This window comes from Nycticebus coucang, chromosome 7 (genome assembly GCF_027406575.1).
Source record: "Nycticebus coucang isolate mNycCou1 chromosome 7, mNycCou1.pri, whole genome shotgun sequence".
Lineage (NCBI taxonomy): Eukaryota > Metazoa > Chordata > Mammalia > Primates > Lorisidae > Nycticebus > Nycticebus coucang.
This window is the reverse complement of record NC_069786.1, coordinates 100,146,943-100,160,329: the sequence shown is the minus strand read 5'-3', so window position 1 is coordinate 100,160,329 and position 13,387 is coordinate 100,146,943. Positions and strand designations below refer to the sequence as shown.

Genomic DNA, 13,387 nt, shown 5'->3' with positions numbered 1-13,387 from the left:
TATTGATTTAGATCCTTTGCCCACTTTTAAATAGTACTGTTTTTTGTGGCTAAGTTGTTTTGAGTTCCTTGCATATTAGTTGCTCACTATATGAACAGTTCAGAAATATTTTATCCCATTCTGCAAACTGTCTCTTCATTCTGTTGATAGTTTCCTGTGCTGTGCAGAAGCTTTTTGAGTTAATAAAACTCAAACCATTTGTCTGTTTGGTTTGGCTGTTTGTGTTCTTCAAGTCTTAGCCATAAAAAAACTCTGCCTAAATTAATGTCCTAAAGTACTTCCCCTGTGTTTTCTTCTAGCAGTTTTATAGTTCTGGGTTTTACGTTTAAGGTTTTTTTTTTTTCTTTTTATTGTTGGGGATTCATTGAGGGTACAATAAGCCAGGTTACACTGATTGCAATTGTTAGGTAAAGTCCCTCTTGCAATCATGTCTTGCCTCCATAAAGTGTGACACACACCAAGGCCCCACCCCCCTCCCTCTGTCCCTTTCTGCTTTTCCTCCCCCGCCCATAACCTTAATTGTCATTAATTGTCCTCATATCAAAATTGAGTACATAGGATTCATGCTTCTCCATTCTTGTGATGCTTTACTAAGAATAATATCTTCCACTTCCATCCAGGTTAATACGAAGGATGTAAAGTCTCCATTTTTTTTTTTTTTTGGTTTTTTGGCCAGGGCTAGGTTTGAACCCACCACCTCTGGCATATGGGACCGGCGCCCTACTTGAGCCACAGGCACCACCCAGTCTCCATTTTTTTTAATAGCTGAATAGTATTCCATGGTAGACATATACCACAGCTTGTTAATCCATTCCTGGGTTGGTGGGCATTTAGGCTGTTTCCACATTTTGGCGATTGTAAATTGAGCCGCAATAAACAGTCTAGTACAAGTGTCCTTATGATAAAAGGATTTTTTTCCTTCTGGGTAGATGCCCAGTAATGGGATTGCAGGATCAAATGGGAGGTCTAGCTTGAGTGCTTTGAGGTTTCTCCATACTTCCTTCCAGAAAGGTTGTACTAGTTTGCAGTCCCACCAGCAGTGTAAAAGTGTTCCCTTCTCTCCACATCCACGCCAGCATCTGCAGTTTTGAGATTTTGTGATGTGGGCCATTCTCACTGGTGTTAGATGATATCTCAGGGTTGTTTTGATTTGCATTTCTCTAATATAGAGACGATGAACATTTTTTCATGTGTTTGTTAGCCATTCGTCTGTCATCTTTAGAGAAGGTTCTATTCATGTCTCTTGTCCATTGATATATGGGATTGTTGGCTTTTTTCATGTGGATTGAGTTCTCTATAGATCCTAGTTATCAAGCTTTTGTCTGATTGAAAATATGCAAATATCCTTTCCCATTGTGTAGGTTGTCTCTTTGCTTTGGTTATTGTGTCCTTAGCTGTACAGAAGCTTTTCAGTTTAATGAAGTCCATTTGTTTATTTTTGTTGTTGTTGCAATTCCCATGGCAGTCTTCTTCATGAAGTCTTTCCCCAGGCCAATATCTTCCAGTGTTTTTTCTCTGCTTTCTTTGAGGATTTTTATTGTTTCATGCCTTAAATTTAAGTCCTTTATCCATTTTGAATCAATTGTGAGTGGGGAAAGGTGTGGGTCCAGTTTCAGTTTTTTACATGTACACATCCAGTTCTCCCAACACCATTTATTGAATAGGGAGTCTTTCCCCCAAGGTATGTTCTTACTTGGTTTATTGAAGATTAGGTGGTTGTAAGATGTTAGTTTCATTTCTTGATTTTCAATTCGATTCCAAGTGTCTATGTCTCTGTTTTTGTGCCAGTACCATGCTGTCTTGAGCACTATGGCTTTGTAGTACAGACTAAAATCTGGTATGCTGATGCCCCCAGCTTTATTTTTATTACTAAGAACTGCCTTAGCTATACGGGGTTTTTTCTGGTTCCATACAAAACGCAGAATCATTTTCTACAAATCTTGAAAGTACGATGTTGGTATTTTGATAGGAATGGCATTGAATAGGTAGATTGCTTTGGGAAGTATAGACATTTTAACAATGTTGATTCTCCCCATCCATGAGCATGGTATGTTTTTTCATTTGTTAATATCCTGTGCTGTTTCCTTTCTGAGGATTTCATAATTTTCTTTATAGAGGTCCTTCACCTCCTTCGTTAGGTATATTCCTAGGTATTTCATTTTCTTTGAAACTATGGTGAAGGAAGTTATGTCCTTAATTAGCTTCTCATCTTGACTGTTATTGGTGTATACAAAGGCTACTGACTTGTGGACATTGATTTTAAATCCTGAAACATTACTGTATTTTTTTTTTTTTTTTTTGTAGAGACAGAGTCTCACTTTATGGCCCTCGGTAGAGTGCCGTGGCATCACACAGCTCACAGCAACCTCCAACTCCTGGGCTTAAGCGATTCGCTTGCCTCAGCCTCCTGAGTAGCTGGGACTACAGGCGCCTGCCACAATGCTCGGCTATTTTTTGGTTGCAGTTTTGGCCGGGGCTGGGTTTGAACCCGCCACCCTTGGTATATGGGGCCGGGGCTTTACCAGCTGAGCCACAGCCGCCACCCACGTTACTGTATTTTTTGATGACTTCTAAGAGTCTTGTGTTTGAGTCTTTGGGGTTCTTTAAGTATAAGATCATGTCGTCAGCAAAGAGGGAGAGTTTGACCTCCTCTGCTCCCATTTGGATTCTCTTTATTTCCTTGTTTTGCCTAATTGTATTGGCTAGAACTTCCAGCACTATGTTACGTTTAAGGTTTTAATCCACCTTGGATGATTTAGGTATATGGTGAGAGATAAATTCCTGGTTTCATTCTTTTGCATAAGGATATTCAATCTTCCCAGCACCATTTATTGAAAGGATATCTTCTCCTCAACATACATTCTTGGTGCCTATGTCAAAAACCAGTTTGCTGTAAATGTATATATTTAAGCTCAGGTTTTCTATTCTGTTCTATTAGAGTACGTGTCTGGTTTTATACCAATACCATGCTGTTTTGATTACTACAATAATTTTGTGTAGTATATTTTGAAGTCATGTGGTAAAAGAACTTTATTCTGTTACTTAGTATTGCTTTATTTGGGGGGGTCTTTGTATTTCCATATGAATTTTTGGAATGTTTTTACATTTCTGTGAAGAATGCCATTGGTATTTTGATAGGGAATGCATTAAGGCGTAGATTACTTTGGGTAGCACAGTCATTTTAACAATATTAATTCTTCCAAACCATAGCATGAGATTTCTTTCCATTTCAATTTATTTCATTGGTGTTTTATAGTTCTCAATGTAGAGGTTTTCACTGCCTTGGTTAGATTTACTCCTAGGAAGGCCAGGTGTGGTGGCTCATGCCTGTAATCTCAGCACTTGGAAGGCCGAGGCGAGTGGATTGCCTGAGCTCACAGGTTCCAGACTAGCCTAACCCAGAGTAAGACCCCACCTCTAAAAAAAAAAAAAAATAGCTGGGCACTGTGTTGGGTACCTGTCGTCCTAGCTACTTGGGAGGCTGAAGCAAGAGAATCACTCAATCCTAAGAGTTTGAGGCTGCTGTGAGGTATGACACCATGGCACTCTACCTAGGATGACAAAGTAAGACTCTGCCTAAAAAAAAAAAATATTTACTCCTGGGTATTTCATCACTTTTTGTAGCTAGCACAAATGGGATTGCCTTCTTAATTTCTTTTCTTTTTTTTTTTTTTTTGAAGACAGAGTCTCACTATGCTGGGTCTATAGGCACCCACCACAACACCCAGCTATTTTCTTGTTGCAGTTGTCGTTGTTTGGCAGGGCTGGACTGGGTTCGAACCCACCAGCTCCAGTGCATGTGCCTGGTGCCCTAGCCACTGAGCTACATGTGCCGAGCCTGCTTTCTTTTTTTCTTTTCCCCCCCTAAGCCAAACTGTATCCAGCTTTATTAAAGATACTTTTCATAAACAATCATGGTATTTCAGACAGGACATGGGCAGACGATCGTTAACAGTATACAACAACTTTCAAACTCCCTTCTTCAATGTTCTACCAAAAATTGGTATAGTGGCTTTTATAGAAAGCCACTATAAAACCCAATGAAGTCTTCATTTGATGCTCTGAACAGGGAAGTTTAGAGTGAGGGCTGACATTTCACATTTAGCATGTTGTTTAACAACTTTTCACAAGCTGACCCTAACTTTCAGGAAATGAAATGAAAATGGTAGAATTTATCTGAAGATCCAACAATCTACAAATGGAACCGCTGCTCTTTTGAGGGATGCCATCTCAGTGGTATTATAATTTGAAAAGTCCAGATTCCTTGATATACTGGTAACCAATTATTGGGGGTCAGGTCACAAGAGGTGACTGTGTTTAAGGGAGTTAAGACTATGCTGAAGACTGAGGGAGAATAGAACATAAAAACAAATTAGTTTTTCCATACCACAAGGCATTTGTGCCAAGGTAGCTGTGTGTCAACATCAGGGAATCCCTTTTCTTGGGAGCCAAGAAGTCTCTCAAAACTAGAGGGAAAAAACATTTTCCCTCATATCAATCTAGCTTTGGAGACATTCTATTAGTGACATATGCCCCTTCCCCAAAAAACAATGAAGTGTTCTGTGTGCTAACAACATACCTTAAAAAAAAAAAAAAAGTAAAACAAAATTCTGCATTTTTATAAAACTTGATAAAAAATAGTATTTCAAACTGTACAGTCACCAGAAGTACACAGTTATCAAAAATGCACACACTTCACTTGGCATCTCCAGCACCTTCAGCTTTCTGTGCCCAGTCTGTTTTGGCATCTCCGTTTTCTGCAGGGTTATTCCCCTCCTTGCCAGCGTCAGCTTTTCCCTTTTTCCCTTTGGGCACCTTCTCTCCCTTCTTTGCAGGGGCCTTTTTAGGCTTGGGCTCTGGCTTTGGAGGAGCAGGTTTAGCAGACAACCTTGCGGATCTTCTCTGAGGTTTGTCCTTTGCCTTGGCTTTATCTCCTTTAGCACCCCCTTCAGACTTTCTCTTGGGCATGGTGGCAATGGCGGCGGGACGTAGGCGCTGTACGCAGGGATGCAGCAACACGCGAGCTTTGATCGGTCCGGGGGTCGTTCTCGCCTCTTCTTCTTCACACTGCTTGGGCTCCGGGGGTTTTATCCGAGCCTGCTTTCTTAATTTCTTCTTCAGCTAGTTCATTATTGGTATGTTAAAACACTAATTATTATATGTTGATTTTGTATCCTGTTAACATTCCTGAATTTTCTTATAATTTCTAAGCGTTTTTTGATAGAATCTTTAGGTTTTTCTTTTTCCTTTTTCTTTTTTGAGACAGAGTCTCACTATGTCACCCTTGGCAGAGTGCTGTCGCATCACAGCTCACAGCAACCTCCAACTCTTGGGCTTAAGCGATTCTCTTGCCTCAGCCTCCCAAGTAGCTGGGACTACAGGCACCTGCTACAACGCCCAGCTATTTTTCGGTTGCAGTTGTCATTGTTGTTTAGCTGGCCCGGGCCGGGTTCGAACCCACCACCCTCAGTGTATGTGGCTGGTGCCGTAACCACTGTGCTACAGGCGCCAAGCCTCTTCAGGTTTTTCTATATATATAGAAGATCGTGTTGTCTGCAAAGAGAGACAACCTGACTTCCACTTTTCCAATCTGGATGTATTTTATTTTTTTCTTTTGCCTGACTGCTCTGGATAGGATTTCCAATACTATTTTGAAGAAGAGTGGTGAGAATGGCTTTTAGAAGAAAGGCTTTGATCTTCCTCCATACAGTTATGTTAGCTGTGGGTTTGTCATATATGCCTTTTATTATTTTGAAATTACTGTGCTTCTATGCCTAATTTGTTGTTTTACAACATTATTTGTATCGAAAAGGAAGGGAGAAAAGGCAAGCAGGTGTGTAAATGGATAAATCCATCAAAAAACATAATGTTAATCCTCACACATTACAGCGTCTTATGGCGCACAGATTTGTTAAGAAACCTTATTCTTTTCTTAAAGTAAGATTTACTATAAATTTTATTGATATAAAGTATGTGTAGCCCATAAAAACTTACTAATATTTTAATTATATTCCAAAGATGAATTACTAGTAGTAACCTAAGAGTGGATTTATGTCTAAGTTGTCTTCTAAGAGCTTTTGGCTTACATTTAGGTCTTTGACCTTTTTTGACTTCCTTTGGTATGTAGTGTTGAGGTAGGCAAATACATTTTCTAAATTATATTTTAAAAGGTAGAATTGGCTGGGCACGGTGGCTCACACCTATAATCCTAACACTCTGGGAGGCCAAGGTGGGTAGACTGCCTGACCTCACAAGGTTCGAGACCAGCCTGAGCCAAGAGTGAGACCCCCCTCTCTAAAAATAGCCAGGCGTTGTGGCAGGCACCTGTAGTCCCAGCTACTTGGGAGGCTGAGGCAAGAGAATCACTTAAGCCCAAGAGTTTGAAGTTGCTGTGAGCTAGGACACCACAGCACTCTACCAAAGGCAACAAAGTAAGACCCTGTCTCAAAAATAAATTAAATAAATAAAAGGTAGAATTGCTACCATCCTTTACTATTATCTGCCCCTTATTATCATATCTCATCAATCATCACTTATTATACAGTTGGGTTTTTTTTGTTTGTTTTTTGAGACAGAGTCTCATTTTGTTGCCCTCGGTAGAGTGCTGTGGTGACATAGCTCACAGCAACCTCAAATTCTTGGGCACAAGTGGATTCTCTTACCTCAGCCTCCAAAGCAGCTGGGATTACAGGTTCCCACTACACACTCTGCTAGTTTTAGAGACAGGATCTCACCTGGCTCAGGCTGGTCTCGAACGCCTGAGCTAAAGCAATCCACCCGTCTCAGCTTCCATTAGCATAGAATTTAAAAACTCAGACTCTGCAGTCAGAATGCCTAGGTTAAAATCCTAGCCGTCTCATGTAACCTTGATATACCTAACCACTCTGGGTCTTAATTTTCTCCTTTATAAAATGGAGGTAATAATAATCCCCACCTTAAAGATGATGACTAAATGCCAAAATATATCCAAATGCTGAGTAGAATGCTTGTCATATAGTAAACATGTTCAAAGCCTCTATCTTACTTGAGGCAATCATCATTTCTTACATGGATTACTAAATCCTATTCTTATATGGTTCCCCTGCCTCTAATCTTGCACTCCAAACTTATTCTCTATTCTGAACCTATAATCATCATTATAAAATGCACATAAGGACCTATCAATCTTGTACTTAAAAAAAATAGTTCCCTGGTATCCCTAGGATGAAGTCCAAACATCCTCACAAGCAAGACATGGAGACTTCAGGTCTGCTGGTCTTTACCTCTCCAGAGTAATCTCTTACTACTGCTACTACTCCTACCCGGGACCACGATTTTTTACCCCACTAGAAGACTAACTCCTATTTATCTTTCAGGGATCAAATAGACACCACTTTCTCTGGAAATCCTTTCTAGATGGCTCCATCCCCAGTCGAAGAATGAATACCCCTTCTATAGCATTCTGAACTCTCCCTACCGACACATTCATTATACAGTTACAATTAACTGTTTACTTGTACCTCTGTTAATGAGACTACAGTCTCAAGATATTTAATAAATGCTGTATGTCTACAGGTATGCTCTCAAAAGTATACATGTATCATTGTGGCACTTTTCTCCACTAGACAGAGAACCCACTAAAACAAAGCCACACTAGTAACTTAATAGAAAATATTCTAATGCTTACTCCCCGAGAGTTTAAATTAAATATGAACAGCACGGTTATAATCATTATGATACACATAGATCTCATTTATGGTTGACTATTTACACACAATAAAACAAGTTATGCAGTCAAGATGTTTGATGTGTCAAATGTCCAAAATGCAAACTAGACAAATATATTTTTCAAGTTCCTCTGCTTTCTAGTCTTTACCTTCTTTGTAATGGGATGTTTTTGAATTGAACAAACATAAATTTCATGCAAGCTCCAGTAATCTTTATTAAGTAAATTCAACTTGCAAGGGGAAAAAAGGAAAGTTCAAATAATTTTAGTACTATAATATCATTGATTTTAATGCAACTTTCCAAACAAAAAAATCACTTCAGAAACTATGAACTCCTAAAAACCACCACTTGATTAATAAAATTCAATCTTAACTCCTATCCTACTCAGAGTAAAAGTATGGATTAGGAATAAAAAGTGGCTTATCTTGGGGCGGCCCCTGTGGCTCAGTCGGTAAGGCACCGGCCCCATATACCAAGGGTGGCGCGTTCAAACCCGGCCCTGACCAAACTGCAACCAAAAATAGCCGGGCGTTGTGGCGGGTGCCTGTAGTCCCAGCTACTCGGGAGGCTGAGGCAAGAGAATTGCTTAAGCCCAGGAGTTTGAGGTTGCTGTGAGCTGTGTGATGCCATGGCACTCTACCCGAAGGCCATAAAGTAAGACTCTGTCTCTACAAAAAAAAAAAAAAAAAGTGGCTTATCTTTTAAAAACACATATGAATCTCTTTTTTTTTTTTGAGCCAGAGTCTCACTCTGTCACCCTGGGTAGAGTGCCATGGCGTCATAGTTCATAGCAACCTCAAACTCTAAGGCTCAAACAATCATTTTGCCTCACCATCCCAAGTAACTGGAAGTACAGGTACCTGTCACATCGCCTGGGTAGTTTTTTCCATTTGTTTATTTTCTATTTTTCAGTAACTGGCTAGTTTTTTTTTAATTTGTTTGTTTTACTTTCTATTTTTTAGTAGAGACAGGATCTCACTCTTGCTCAGGTTAGTTTTGAACTCCTGAGCTCAAGCGATCCTCCTGCCTTGGTCTCTGAGAGTGATAGGATTACAAGTGTGAGCAATTATGCCCAGCCAGAAATACATATAAATAATTTCTGAATGAATAAGAGGGAGGGGAAAGTTGGCAAATTCATCTATAAAACAACCATGGTCTTCGGATTTTTGAGGATAAGGAAGGTCTGTTTTTAATTAATATTTCAAATTCAGTGATTATTAATATATACAAATTTTTCTTTACCATTTTGCCAATTTATAATTTGTTTCTTCATAAATAAATACAGTTGGCTCAGCACCCATTGCTCAGTGGTTAGGGTGCCAGCCACATACACCAGGGCTGACGGGTTCGAACCCGGTCCAGGCCTGCCAAACAACAACTGCAACAAAAAAATAGCTGTGCGTTGTGGTGGGTGCCTATAGACCCAGCTACTTGGGAGGCTGAGGCAAAAGAATCACTTAACCAGTGGTTTTCAACCTTCCTAATGCCGCAACTCTTTAATACAGTTCCTGTGGGTCGCAACCTACAGGTTGACAACTGCTGGCTTTGAGGTTGCTGGGAACTGTGATGCCACAGCACTCTAATCAGGGCAACAGCAAGAGACCCTGTCTCAAAAAAAAAAAAAAGAAAGAAAGAAAGAAAAAAATACAGTTGGTATGGTATAAGTTTTAAAATACATTAGTGTATAATCTTATTTTAAAATAAATTATCTTACATGTGGAAATAAAGCTACTGGAAACTACAATCAAACTATAAAATTTGTAGAATCAGATTTAATCCATGTATTAATATTTTAGGGCAAAATCTGTTAGAAGAAATAAATACCTTTAACCATACTTTCTATTGCAAACAATCCACACATACTTAGGAATCATCAGAAACTATTATCCTATAATAGTTTAGTGGTGGCAGGCCAAGCATGGCCTATAGTCCCAGCTACTAGGAAGGCTGAGGCAAAAGGATCACTTGAGCTCAGGAGTTCAAGACCAGCCTGAGCAACAGTGAGACTCCATCTCTACCAAAACTAGAAAAAACTAGTGGGGCATAGTGGTATGTGCCTATAGTCCCATGTACTCAGGAGGCTTAAGTGGGAGGACTGCTTGATCCCAGGAGTTTGAGGTTACTGTGAGCTATGATGATACCACTACACTCTATTTCGGGGCAAAAGAGCAAGACTTTGTCTCAAAACAAGAGGGAGATGAAAGGGGATGTTAGCAAACCTTTTCTGTAAAGGGACAATCAGTAACTATTCTAGGCTTTGTGAACCAGATGGTCTCGTCACACTACTTAATAACAAAGTCCACCAGTATCCATGGGAGATTGATTTCAAAAAAAAAAAACCTCTGCAGATACTAAAATCCACAATGCTCAAGTCCCTCATATCCTAATAAAATAATGTGTTATTTGCATATAACTTGCACACATCCTCCCATATACTTTAAGCCATCTCCACATTATTTGTATTACCTAATACAATGTAAATAACATGTAGATAGCTGTTATATTATATTGATTTTTTATTGGAATTAATATTTATTGTTGTGATTTTTTTTTTTCTCTAACTTTTCTTTTTGCAGTTTTTGGCTGGGGCCGGGTTTGAACCGGCCACCTCAGGTATATGGGGCGGGCGCCCTACTCCTTTGAGCCACAGGCGCCGCCCTCTCTAAATATTTTTGATTCATGGTTGGTTCAATCTGTGAATGTGGAACTCATGAATACAGAGAGCCAAACATATATTTCTGTGGCACAAAAGGAACCACAGACAATACATTAAAAATAAGAATGGACTCGGCACCCATTGTTCAGTGGTTAAGGCGCTGGCCACATACACCAGGGCTGGCGGGTTTGAACCTGCCTGGTCCTGCTAAACAACAATGACAACAACAACAAGAAAAATAGCTGGATGTTGCGGTGGGTGCCTGTAGTCCCAGCTACTTGAGAGGCTAAGGCAAGAAAATCGCTTAAGCCCAAGAGTTTGAGGTTGCTGTGAGGTGTGAAAACACGGCACTCTACCAAGGCCAACACAGTAAGACTTCGTCTCAAAAAAAAAAAAAAATAAATAAAAAACAAAAAAAGTAAGAATGGCTATATTCCAATATACCTTTTTTTTTTTTTTTTTTTTGAGACAGAGCCTCAGAGCCTTGAGGCACCCTGGGTAGAGTACCATGACATGACAGCTCACAGTAACCTCAAACTCCTGGGCTCAAGAGATTCTTCTGCCTCCGCCTCCCAAGTAGCTGGGGACCACAGGTGCCTGCCACAATGCGCGGCTATTTTTTGGTTGCTATTTTTTGGTCGCTGTTGTTTGGCGGGCCCAGGCTGGAGTCGAACCTGCCAGCTCAGGTGTATGTGGCTGGCGCCTTAGAGGCTTGAGCCACAGGCGCCGAGCCGCCAATACACCTTTCTTTAAAAAACTAGGTGGTGGGCCATTCTTGGCTTCCACTCCACCCTTCATTGATACAACACTACGCCATAAAATAATCTGAAAGTCACAGAACTAAGCCTTCTAGTTTCTCCTCTACCTCCCAGGCCTTACCTACTTACTGATGAGATAGAAAATTTAATCTAGATTCTCCTATTCTCAAAGCTTCACTTAAGAGACTTAAAAGGTTCAATTATAAGAACTTGCTTTCTCCTTGCTGTGAGACCTCAACCAATTTCAATTCAGATAAACAAAATTCCTTCCTGAGTGAGCCATCAAATGCAGTTCATAAGACTCTATTAAGGAATCAAATGTAAAGGTTGTTCCTTACCAAAAGGCTTTATGAAACAGGCATTATTATCCCCAAACTTTAGATGAGGAAACCGAGACTTAAAAGGATAAGTGCAGGGTCTGTTCCACAGCTAATATTTATGTCTCTACAGTTTCCTGCCTCCAATATATTGAAGTGATGAAAGACAAAATACAGTAAATCAAAATAGATAATCAGCTATATCACCTAGAAGTCATATGTCAAGTCACTAAAGAAAATATTCAGTTTTCTTATAAAAGTTGTGATTCAGTATTTAAATTGCTGTTTCATATATGTTTTTGGACATTTTTATCCTGAAAAATTACCAAGAAAATAAATCAACAGGAAACCACAAATTCCTTTTCTGGATTTTGTGGTATCTGTGCTCCTACCTGACATTGGTTAATAGCTGTGTGGTTGCCATGGAATGGAGACTGTCTTTCTTTATCACGATGATGTCGACTACTATGTTTACTTCTCTGCAATTGCTGACGTAATTTCGCAATCTGAAAAAGGAAAAATTAAGAAGTATACCAGAGTGTTTTCCACTCTAAATAAAAACATATCCTTTCCTTAATCAGAACCAGTAAAACTCTTTTTTTTTATTTTTTTATTTTTTGTAAAGACAGAGTCTCACTTTATGGCCCTCGGTAGAGTGCCATGGCATCACACAGCTCACAGCAACCTCCAGCTCCTGGGCTTAAGCGATTCTCTTGCCTCGGCCTCCCAAGTAGCTGGGACTACAGGCGCCCGCCACAACGCCCAGCCATTTTTTTGGTTGCAGTTCAGCTGGGGCCGGTTTTGAACCCGCCACCCTCGGTATATGGGGCTGGCGCCTTACCAACTGAGCCACAGGCACCGCCCAGAACGAGTAAAACTCTTAATAAATCCTTCAAGTTCTTAAACCATACTACAAAATATGATTTAATGTACAGAATTTTTATACACACACACACATATATGTATCTTTCTTTTAAAGAGAAACAAAATTATGTTCCAACATTATTCTCAGCCTTCAAGCTTCCTAAGCACTGTACAAATTTTTTAGTATTTAGAATAAATTATGTTATAGCTTTCACAAAGAATTCAAATAACAACAATTTTTCTCATTGTTCTTGCAGTAAGTCCACTTTTGTTTAGATTTCTTTATTGAACACCTAACCTTTAACAGTTCCAAAAATCATTTATTTATTTATTTTCGCTTTGTCGTCCTCGGTAAAGTGCCATAGCGTCACAGCTCACAGCAACCTCAAACTCTTGGGCTCAAGCGATTCTCTTGCCTCAGCCTCCCAAGTAGCTGGGACTACAGGCGCCTCCACAACGCCCAGCTATTTTTTAGAGACGGGTTTTGCTCTTGCTGAGGCTGGTCTCAAACCCATAAACTCAGGCAATCCACCCACAATGGCCTCCCAGAGTGCTAGGATTACAGGTGTGAGGCACTGCACCTGGCTCAAAAATTATTTCATATTTAAAAATTAAATCTAGGCTGGGCATAGTGGCTCATGTCTATAATCCTAGCACTCTGGGAGGCCAAGGCAGGAGGATCACTTGAGATCAGGAGCTCTAGACAGCCTAAACAAGAGAAGACTCTACTAAAAATACAAAAAATAGCTGGGCATAGTGGCAGGTACCCGTAGTCTCAACTAATCAGGAGGCTGAGGCAAGAGGATCACTTGAACCCAGGAGTTTGAGGTTGCTCTGAGTTAGGCTGATGCCACAGCACTCTAAGCCTGGGGCAACAGAGTGAGATTCTATCTCCAAAAAAATAAATTAATAAACCCAAGGCACTCTGTATATGTTGCACTAAATTGTTCTAGTAGGGTCTTAGTGGTTAGTGATCAGAAAATTTAAAAATAAATAAATTAATAAAAATCAATTCTAGCCATGAAATTCACAAATATTTAAATAACAAATGCATTGTATGTATACATTATATTCTTGTATAGTGT

General features: G+C 39.8%; 2 protein-coding genes across 5 annotated transcripts in view; both read right to left on the bottom strand.

Moving 5' to 3' along the window:
* Positions 1-13,387, bottom strand: part of FAM117B (family with sequence similarity 117 member B) — a 171,931-nt gene that overhangs the window by 56,148 nt on the left and 102,396 nt on the right. For all 4 annotated transcript variants that reach the window (XM_053597436.1, XM_053597437.1, XM_053597434.1 and 1 more), the window contains exon 4: positions 11,831-11,944. In XM_053597436.1, the coding sequence (XP_053453411.1) occupies positions 11,831-11,944 (114 nt within the window). The remainder of the gene's footprint in view (positions 1-11,830; positions 11,945-13,387) is intronic.
* LOC128590189 (non-histone chromosomal protein HMG-17-like) lies at positions 4,354-5,076 on the bottom strand. The gene has a single exon (XM_053597445.1). The coding sequence runs from the start codon at positions 4,966-4,968 to the stop codon at positions 4,696-4,698; it is 273 nt and encodes a 90-aa protein (XP_053453420.1). The 5' UTR covers positions 4,969-5,076; the 3' UTR covers positions 4,354-4,695.

Excerpts from the sequence above, each read along its gene's own strand:
- LOC128590189 (XM_053597445.1), bottom strand. The coding sequence starts at position 4,968 with ATGCCCAAGAGAAAGTCTGAAGGGGGTGCTAAAGGAGATAAAGCCAAG.